The sequence below is a fragment of the Rhamphochromis sp. 'chilingali' genome, assembly GCF_963969265.1.
Source record: "Rhamphochromis sp. 'chilingali' genome assembly, chromosome: 5".
In the NCBI taxonomy this organism is placed as follows: domain Eukaryota; kingdom Metazoa; phylum Chordata; class Actinopteri; order Cichliformes; family Cichlidae; genus Rhamphochromis; species Rhamphochromis sp. 'chilingali'.
Window position 1 is genome coordinate 312,380 of NC_137932.1, and position 10,783 is coordinate 323,162.

The 10,783-nt window shown below is 42.9% G+C and overlaps 2 protein-coding genes across 2 annotated transcripts in view; both read left to right on the forward strand.

The window, feature by feature from the left end:
* LOC308397459 (thrombomodulin-like) overlaps nt 1-4,011 on the forward strand; it is a 4,347-nt gene extending 336 nt beyond the window's left edge. The window contains exon 1 of the mRNA XM_080883378.1: nt 1-4,011. This exon is cut by the window's left edge and continues 336 nt beyond it. Coding sequence (XP_080739504.1) covers nt 877-2,424 — 1,548 coding nt within the window. The 5' untranslated portion in view covers nt 1-876 and the 3' untranslated portion in view covers nt 2,425-4,011.
* Nucleotides 4,012-5,558: 1,547 nt separating this feature from the next.
* thbd (thrombomodulin) lies at nt 5,559-7,641 on the forward strand. The gene has a single exon (XM_080882056.1). The coding sequence runs from the start codon at nt 5,667-5,669 to the stop codon at nt 7,386-7,388; it is 1,722 nt and encodes a 573-aa protein (XP_080738182.1). The 5' UTR covers nt 5,559-5,666; the 3' UTR covers nt 7,389-7,641.
* The last annotated feature ends 3,142 nt before the right edge of the window (nt 7,642-10,783 follow it).

Below are 10,783 nucleotides of genomic sequence, written 5' to 3' on the forward strand. Positions count from 1 at the left end.
GCTACACTGTATGAGCCTCCTGTGTTGGAAGACCAGCTGCTGATGGGGTCTGCGATGACGCAGAAGCAGAAAAGTAAAGTAAAATATAATAATTAAGATTTGAATAACAATACTGTTTATCATTTACACTAATAAATCTCTATTTATCCTGAGTAAATAGCGTTTGAATGACTCATGTTGATTATAAGCCTTAATTCCATCGGTTCGTTTAGATTTCTTCAAATATATCGTGTTAAAATATTTAAGAACAATTTGCAATCAGCCTTTCTAAGACGCTTATTTTATTTTATTTTATTTTATTTTATTGATTGGTAAGGTACTGAGCCCAGGATCTCTTTATTTCGAACTTTTCTCTTGTTTTTTTGCCTTGGTACTTACTTTAACTGCCTCCACCTAAAGAATTCTTATTTAGATATCACACAATCATTTAAAATACAAACATGGCATTTTACGTTAAATTCAACATGCGTAATCGCAAATACAACATGTGATGTCCGTTTCTGAGGGGCAGATTTTCGAGTCGTTTCAGAGATTTAAACTTCCCGTTTTTGTACAAATCGAGAGAGAGAAGAGTCACCGGTGGGAGGAGAGTGCGGGGTTTAATTCACCTTATTCAAAGTTCGTGAGCGCGTGTTTTGATGGGCAAGCCTTTTGGAGAGCGTGGGGGCTGCGCAATCAGACGGACCCGACTGAACTTCCTTCCTCGCCTGGACCTGAGGGGAGGAAAAAAACGAAGGAGACGAGAAAAAAAGAGGTCGACGCTTTTATAAATGGGGACTATGCTCAGCTTTCAGCCGCTGTATCAGCTTCAGGTCGTCAAACACAGACGTTCACGCCACCGGAGTCACAATCGGAGGCCTTTTTAAGATCGGCACCATGATTCCGAGAATGCTTCTTTTCTCTCTGCTTTTCCTCTGCGGGCTGCAGGAAGCTCTCCTCTCTCCGCTCGTACGTTGTTCCAAGAATGCATTTTGTGCTTTCGACGTTCCCGTGGATCTTCGAGGCGCCAAAGAAACGTGTGAGAAATATTTTGGAAGCTTATATCAGTTCAACTCCAAGGAAGAACTTGGTGATTTAACGACTCTAACCAGACTCAGCGGTAAATACTGGCTCCAAAGCAGCGACGAGACGGGTCCGAACTGCCCCGTGGTCTCCATGATGGAGGGACAGGGCGCCACAGTGGTGAGGGTTCCGTGTCAAGACCAAAAGCTGGACGGATTTTTCTGCCAGATGACCAAGTATTGCAGTCCGTTGAATGCGTCGCCAGGCACAGCTGTGAACTACACCTTAGAGACCTTTAAGTTCGGTTATTCGGAGGTTTTTCCACTGGGAACCACGGCTGAAGAACGAAAGCTCGGTGGTAAATATCCAGACTCGAAGCACTTGTGCTACGACAAGTGGCTGAAAGCTCCGTGGAAATGTGAGGTGATGGGTGGAGGCTGCGAGCACGAGTGCGATTCTTCAGTACCCGGCTGCGTCTGTCCCACCGGGCTCGTCCTCCATCGTAATAACGTCTCTTGCTCCACGGGCCCGTGCACAGAGTGCGCGCAAGGATCCCAGCGGGAGGGTGACAGCTTCCAGTGCAAGTGCAACAAAGGCCACGACCTGGGCCAGGGGGGGAAGAGCTCCGTGGAGGCGGATGAATGTAAGGCATGCACAGCTGATCAGATGTGTGTGAGTACGCGCGAGGGCCATGAGTGCAGGTGCAGATTTCGCGGCTTCGTTTTGGAGGAGGGAGAGTGCCTAAATCTAACGATCTGTAAATCCTGCGAGCACGACTGCGCTAAAGTCAACGGGGAGTACCGGTGTGTGTGCCGGCGCGACTACATGGTGTCACCGTCAGACCCCACCAAGTGTACGCTGAACTGCACCGAGAGGGACTGCAGATGCAGCTCATCGGCAGGCTGCGAATGCCTCGATGGCTACGTTAAAGACAACGTGAACGGCACAGACTTTTGCACAGATATAGACGAATGCGAGGCTCAGCGTATGTGTGACCACGTGTGTGAAAACTTCTTCGGTGGTTACAGGTGTCGCTGCCGCGAAGGCTTCCAGCTGCGGGACAATGGCAAGTGCGTGAGCCTGTCCGAGGAGCAGGAGGAAGAAGACGATGGCTCAGGCTCTCCCTCTCTGAGCGTCACATCAACCGGTGAGCCGACCAGCGCTCACCCGGCTTCACTGCCCCCCTACATCAAAACCGGCAGCGTCCTGGGCATCACCGTGTTCATCGTGCTGGTTGGCGTGCTGCTGGTTTTCCTGCTGAGGAACATCTTTAAACGTTGCGGCAGTCTTGAACTCCCACCCCTCAAACGACCAGATATAGATATCTTCTATCTGCAGCAGGTGACCACGGAGACCTACAAGAGGCTGTCCTTCGACAAGCAGATTAAAAATGACACCCAGAAACTTGAACTGAACCTGTGAAGTCGCACAGCTGAGCCTTCATTTCAAGTCAAACGCACTGGTTTCTCCGCGGAGAGGCTTCATAGCCCAGCACTGCAATAAATGGCACATAGTAAATTTAGAGTATAGACGCTGCACATTAAGATATTCATCTGAATGTTTTCTACATGGGAGCACAGTTACTGGCCTATGGTTTGTATTCCACTAAAACACATTCTGCTCAGTTTATGGGGTGTCATTTGTGCCAAAATTATGCTGACAAGCGTGGAGTCATTTATTTCTTGTCTACTTTGAGCAAAATTGTTTTCGCATGCAGGCTGTTTGAGTTAACCCTCACAGCACCTTTAATTTTGCTCTCCTGCATTGTTCAGCATGTGGGCCCGATGTGCCGCTTGAGCGTTATGTCTTTCTTCTAGTTATTTGTAAAGAAAACATATTTTTGAATTGTATGTAATAATATCCAGAACAAGAATTCATTTTTCAACAACTGCTCAAACAAAATCCAGAAAAATATACAAAAAAATAGTTTTCAATTAAATATTAGATGGAACTGCAAAAAGATGTTGGAAGATGTCGTGAAAAATCATCGCACAGTCTGTTTGTTAAAATAGTGTGGCACAGATTAATTCAGGATTCGATTCAAAGTTGAAAAGCAGAAACAAATGCTTCATCGGATATATTCAGACATCATTTTGGCACAGGTGGATAAATTACCGACAGTTTGCAGTAATGTATAAATGATACTATGATGGAAGAAATCTGACAGTAATGGTACTGAAAAGTTTATCTATAGCTAGAGTCCCATTCCAAATAAGCTCATAACAGCCATGCTGTTACAAGGCGATCCATCTTATTGGTCCTCAAGAAAATGCTTTTGTATTTGAGAAGTTAAACCTTGCGGTCACTCTCCAGTTTTGAAGGAGCTACTGTTGCTCTTTGTAGCCTTAACGACTTACCGTGACTGACGTTTGCTCACAAAATTGGCCCCAAACATAAGACATTTTGGAGTGAATCGCCAAATTCTCTTTATGTATGATTTCCCTGGATGTAAAACTTTGATTTTTATGTTTATTTTTTTGTGGACATGAGGAATGTCCATAAAAAAATTCCCTTGAATTCCCTTGAATAAAAGAGGGAAGAAATAGTATTCTAATGGAGACTCTTTGTGTATCAGAAACAAACATTTTGTCATGTCTGTGCAATCCTAATGCTCGCATCATACGAGGTTGAATGTTATGGTCTTTGCTGTGTAACAGAGCGATCTGGACTGATCATGAATGTAAATCTGTGCTGCTATGGTTTTGTATATAAAATACCACTCTGTGCAACTGTTAGCTTTCACTTGTTACTGTCTTTGCTAATTTTGGAGTCAATATTACCCTTTTTCTTTCCTCATATTTTATTTTTTTAGACAAACCTGGTGTAACACTGTTTAAATTGCTATTAAATGGTTAACTTTCAGAATCAGAAACTTTATTGTCATTGTCACAGGTACAACGAAATTAAGAATGGTCCCCGATCATTGCATCATCCCTAGTAATATCAAAATATAAATAAAACAATAAAATTCAATAAATAAAATACTTAAAATACTAATAAGACGTAACAGTAAACATTCACACTGGTCCAAAGGCCACAGGACTCTTTGGGAACTCAAGAGTCCTTTAAAGTCACACAAGACGGGCTGATAAATGTGCACTTGTTTTGCATGTGATAAATCAGTGATCATGCAAACCAAAGTGAAATATTTTGATAAATGTGTTATCATTTCTCTGGTTTTACCATTTCTGCTGTCTGTGTCAGAGCTGGGGTCACACTCAGACACATTGTCAGTGTTAGCAGTGAAAAAAAAAGATGTACGCCTCTGGGTGTGAAAAGCAAAAGATAACACAAAGGGAACAAATGCAGGGGGATAAAGGTATGTTTCCATCAACAATTACTGTATTTTATGACCTCATTAAAGATAAGACTCAAACAAGCAGACCAGAGAACATATGTGATGTTCATGTGTGAGTCATGTTCCTACATAGTCCTGATGCTTTCATCCTGTAATGTAAAAATGCTGCATTAGCTAAAGTTATACTATAAGGATAAGTTGTTACTGATTTGGCTGCTTTTTCTGGAATAAATGTAACCATGGATTCCTGACCCGACGGACTGTGCTAGTCACATAGTCAGAGGGATGTCCTCTGATCCTCAGCATATCCCACTGACGTGCTATGTAACCTGCATTGTGTCTTTATGAATCAGAACCTCTGATTTCTTTGCAGTTATAGTCCAAAATTGTTACACTTCAGTTAGCTGTTTCATTTAGTAAGACCGACTTTGGGTCTTGTTCCCTTGCAAAAGTTACAGTTTGCTATAAGTTTTTAAAATAAACTCAACTCATTCCATCACGTGTCCCCAGGAGCACTGTCAGAATATTTGGAAGCAACAAACAACAACAAAGCCGCCGTGATGCTCCCCCATGACGACAGAACAATGGGTGAGTGTTTCCTACAGATTAATATGGACTAGCCTGTGAGATATGTTTATCACTAACAAATGCATTTGCTTTTAATATGACATATTTGTTGTTTTTATTCCATCTCTGAAAAGTGAAGAGCTCTTTTCCCTACAAATAGTTGGTCTTTCAATTTTTCTTTTCTATCCTTTTTATATAAGAAAATGATTTTTAGGTTTGTGTTAAATTGCATTTGATATATCCTCTTTGGTCAAGCTGACAGAAAAGCTTCAAATCAAACTATGCGCAGGGCTCCATAACAACTTGGGCCTGCTCTGAGGGCATCATAGAGCACACAACAACAGAGCCAAGCAAAAATGCATGGAATTCTGCTTTTAAAAGGCTTATCTCTTGTCTTACATGAAAGTCAACTCTTTACAGCTGTTAATTTCGTTCTTATTCTACCTTGTTGTGAGATAGTAATACTTGAATGCCCAAAAAAAACATGTAAAAACTGTAGAACCTGAGAGAAGCGGGGTTAAAACATCTGACCCCAGAAATGCTGCTCGATAACAGACATGCTACATAGAGAGAGATGGGAGGGGTTTATTGCAAACAGAGGGGAGGGGTCCGTTTGATGACCTCCGCCCCCCTTACGTGCACACGGCTTCGCTGCGTAAGTGCGTAAAAGCCGTGCGTAATTGTGGGGATGTGGTCTAGCCCGCTCAGAGAGCTGAGGGGCAAAGTGAGGAGCAGCCGGCTGATTAAGAGCGACTTCCTTCCTCTGTCGGGACACTGACATGGAGTTGATGGGCTATAAATGCCAGCTAAAGGGTTCTTCACACAAACAGGCCCATACTCTGACGGGACGCACATAAACTTGAAGGAAGACAGCCGAGGGTCAAACATGAATCCTGTCCTGCAGTTGGCGGTCCTGCTGCTGCTCTCGCTGGTGAACAGAGTCGGCAGTATAGCCCCGAGTGGGGGGTACTGTATCAATAACCAGTGTTTTGCTGTGTTCAGAGACCCTAACGATTTCAGCAGAGCGCAAAATGAATGTAGAGATCAAGAGGGGCAACTAATGACCGTGCGCTCATCTGTAGCACACGATGTTCTTTCTGTTCTGCTGGGAAACTTTAAGGGGAGCTTCTGGATCGGTTTACATCGACCACTCCGCTGCCCAGACCCCGTTGCCAGGCTGAGGGGCTACGAGTGGGTAACTAAAGACGACGAGAGTGACTTCTCAAACTGGCTGCCAGACTTTAACATGAACTGCTCTTCTCAGCGCTGCGTCTCAGTTTCCCCAGAATTGGACTTCAGATGGAGCCAGAAACCGTGCCAGGATCAGGCCGCCGGGTTTCTCTGTGAGTACACCAGCGTTGGCATGTGCCAAAGTCAAGAAGAGTCACCGGGAGAGACTGTCATGTACACCACTCCGTATGGGTTTGTGGTCAGAGACTTGCTGTCTGCGCCTCCTGGAAGCACCGCTCTCCGGATGCCATCTGAGACCAAATATCTGTGCTACGCAGAGATGTGGCAGCCGGCGCCCTGGAACTGCGAGATGGACGAAGGCGGGTGTGAATATAAATGCACGGAGAGTCCTAACAAGATGCCTTCGTGCTACTGCCCACCAGGAAAAACCCTTAATCCTGCGAATAAAGTGACCTGCGAGCAGCAGCTCGTGGGAGACCCGTGTCTGGCGCTGAGCTGCGAGCAGATCTGCTACATGAACGGAGACTCCTACGCGTGCATGTGTGATCGTGGCTTTCAGCTGGCGGATGACGGCAGGTCGTGCGTGGACTTCAATGACTGCAACGACCCGCGGCAGTGTCCCGGGGAGAACTCCGTGTGCGTCAACAAACCCGGCGGGTTCGAATGCATCTGCAAGGCGGGATACTCCACGCGCAACGGCCAGTGCGTCGACGTGAACGAGTGCGTGTCTGGTCCGTGTGAGCATGAGTGTCACAACACCCACGGTAGCTACAAGTGCTCGTGTTATGATGGATACCGAGTGGACCCGAAGTCAGCGAATAAGTGCAAGCTGTTCTGCGGGAAGGAGGAATGCCCCGCGGAGTGTGACCCGAACAATAATTTCCAGTGTTACTGTCCCGACGGCTACGTAGTCGAGGAGAGAGTGGACAGTACCGTGTGCATAGACATGGACGAATGCAGTGACCTTTACTGCGAACAGAAATGTCAGAACACATTCGGGAGCTACGTGTGCTTCTGCTCTCTGGGATATGTGCTAGTGGACGGATACAAGTGCGTAGAAAGCGATGACGACAGCTCTGAAGGGACATCGGCACCAGACACTCCCACTACCGTATCGGTACCATATCCAGATCCAACCAGGCAGCCCTCGGGGGGAGTGCCACCGGGGGGTCTGGTGGGAATAATAATTTTCACTGCGGTTTTTATCGTTCTCGTGGTCTTTCTGGCGGATCGCGCCATCAGACGCAGGGCGAAGAGGACGAACAGCATTGCGCTCAAAGCTGAGGAGGGCGAGGATCACGGCTTCCATCAAGTGAAAGCTGAAAGCTGAGCCAAGCAGAGACGGTTTAAGCATGACACGTGAATGTACAGTGAGAGGTTTACCGGAACTTTGCAGATTGCATTAACAGTGGAAGGAAAAGGGAAAGTGTGCACAGCACTGCAGAAATATTACATGTTACAAACAGTTTTTTTTTTGTGGAAGGACATGCCCTTCATTTTATTTACCATTCAGGTACAGATGCCATGTGATGACAAAGGACTTCAAATTCTAAAATATTAATAAATGTTTTTGAAAATGTAAATGTCTGGGGCTTCTTTTTCCCTTTTAACCTTTTTTCTGAATCGATAGAAAACAGCATGTCACCCTTTGAATGCACAGCACCCTAAACCCACCACTAAATCGCTCACTTTGTTGGCAAAACCTTAAACACTTTTGCCTTGTTGGAAATAGTTTGCAGATCTTGTTTGATCTTACTGTAAACAGATTTTGCACAAAGCTGGCATCAGGAAGCAGAAGTTAAACATATCTACAGCACAGACGTCATTTACTAAATATAATGACCAGAAATACCTTCACTATAAGCCAGCAAGAGTGAGCTCACACTTGATACCAATATTGAATGGGAACAATCTAAGAGGCAGATAAAGAAGAGTGCCACAGAAGGAGGGGAGAGATGAGAAGGGTCATTTCAGTGGAAATTTGAGCAACTGTGATAAATTGTGTTCTTGAGAATTGAATGCAACCCCACATGAATTTTTTTAAGGAAGTGTACAAATAAAAATAATTTCACCATTCTTTCCTGAAATAAGTGTTTGGCCTATTTAAACGAACTCACTGATGAAAGCGCTCATTGTCATATTTTCCTAATAAACTTTACAAAAGCATTAATCAGTTAGTTTCCCAACAAAACACTAGATCTATAGCAACCACTCAACATACTCATGTTTCCAGTATCAGTATTATAACATCTGAAGGATTAACTTGTGAAGTCAAGCTTAGTGTTTTTAGGGACTACATTAAGAGTTAATGTCAGATAAATAACTGCATAAATATTTAGGCAGAATAACACACTTGTAAATTCACAATATCATTCTGACATTACATATCTGTGTCTTATTTATTCACATAGTTATTTATTTCATCTTGACCTATTTATTTATTTAATTTTGAACACTTTGGAGTTCCATAGTAAATATGCCACCATGATGAAAAGTAAGTGGTGAATATTTTGTTTAGCAAAATCTCCCAAAGCAGTTCTTCATCACGTAATACACTCAGTGCTGATGTGTGGTGTCTGTGTGCTTATTTCTTAGATAATGAATGATTGACACGGTCCTTTAATCATACAGAGATGTGTGATTATTTATATGAACAACATCTACGTGATGTGGAGGGAGAAAAGTTTGAAACTCGCCACCTTATAAGTAAATGATATAAAACATAAACATTTACTGTTGGGTTTTACCAAAAATACAAAAATAAACTGACAAAAATTACTGGAATATCTTATGATTGGTTAAGACGTTTGTCTTGGCAGTGGTGAAAAGAAGGGCAATGGCCTTCCTTGTTTTCACGCACAGCTTGACTGCGCCATCATGTGGAGAAAATGGTGACTTACAGCCTCAGGAAGGACCCAGCATAGTGTTTCCAGTGACGAGTCACACACAGGGAGGCTGCATAGGAGGATGGAGAGATGACGATTCTAAGGACTGACTGAATCGTCAGGGTCCCTGAGTCCCTGAGACATCTGGTTGAAGTTGTGTACCTCCAAAAGAGCAGCAGGTCAGCTGCTCACAGCCTGTACACAATAGACAATAAGCAATAGAAATTATTGTGAGTTATGAGTCTTTTCCCCCACACTGAGCCATTACAGCCAATTTTAATGTTCCCACATCTGCTGAATCCACTTTAACCTCTGACTGTACACATTTTCCACCCTCTACCATGTGGGCTAAATTTTTATTTTCCTTCTTTTTCTTCTGATTCAAGCTGAGCATAATTAGAATAAAAAAGTTAGACTAAGGTTTGTATTCCAATCTCCTGATATTATTTTACCATCATGTTAATATAGCACAGAGAAATAGAAACATCATGCAAAGAGCTACTTTATACTTTCTTGAGTACATTTCAGAGCCTGTACTTTTTTACTTTTACCCGAGTAAAGAATTTCAATCAGTACCTCAACTTTTAACAGTAGTATTTGTACTTCTACTTAAGTACCGAATGTTTGTACTTTTGTGACACTGTTGAGCTCATGTTATTCCATTATAAATATATTATGATTAACATATAAAATAAGCACAGTACTGGTGTGTAGTGCTGTTACATTCATTTTTAAAAGAAATATTATTCATTTGATTTTTTTTTTAACTTAAAAGTCAACAAGAGCAACACAAACCCCTGACCTATTAAAATGTCTTTTTGTTCCTCATTTCCTCTGAATAAATCCTGAGTAGGCTCAATGAGATGGAGGAACAACACAGTGACAAACCCGACTGCTGAAGTTCTGTATGAACTGGAAAAACTACGAACATCCAAGGAAAAGCTGAGTTTATTTTCCTCAAAGCTCAGATGGAACATGTGGCTCTTCCCCTAGCTTCTTGTGTCACTTTACAGTTTTGCCATATTATTGTGTTATTTGTTGAAATTTAGGGTCTGTGAGCAAAAGCAGAAGTTTTTGCTCGGGAAGTAACTGTGACCTCATTTTCAGAGGTTTCTTGGACATCTAATGGTTGTGAAATATGTCCAACTTTTCTCTTCTACTTAAACAACAGAGCACCTTGAGCACAGAGGAGAAAAAGGTGTGCACTGAGGATGATTTTGAATTTTGAGTGTTGTCAGACTGACAACAGTCTGGGGATTAACAGTATATAGAAAATGAACACAAGGATCAGATTGTACTTTGCTCCTCATTGTCTTTGAAAAAACAAGAGCAGACAAAACCAATTCAGTAAATGCACTTTTATGTGTTTGGTATAGTAATCTGTCTTAATCTGTTTTTATTTTAACGTTTTATTTCCTATATGGGGAAAGTCGTGTCAGCCTTGTGCTGAGAGGGCTCTGGTCGTCTGCGCACCGCTTTACAGTCAGGAAATCTTGTCTCACATCACTTTATACTGTAAGACAAAGACCCTACAGTGTTGCTCTAGGACAAATGTTTGCTCAGATTTACTGATGTAGTAAATGCAATTTGGTAATCAAAGGCGAGTTTGTGGCCATAACTGACTACATATACATGCTGTATCATGAGTGGGCAGACAAGGATGTAAATAAAGGAGAAGGAAAGCCAATATTACAGTATGGCAGACACTCTGCTTGGTAGCTTTGACGGGGCTCGGGTGGTCCTCTGGTGGTACTTTTCTGCATTCAAAATGACATAAATTTTAACATAAACTGACTGAGATTTTTCACAGTAAGTGTGATCAGTAGCCTTTTATATTTAA

Bases quoted from the DNA above. Each gene is read 5' to 3' on its own strand.
- thbd (XM_080882056.1), top strand. From the start codon at position 5,667: ATGCCAGCTAAAGGGTTCTTCACACAAACAGGCCCATACTCTGACGGG.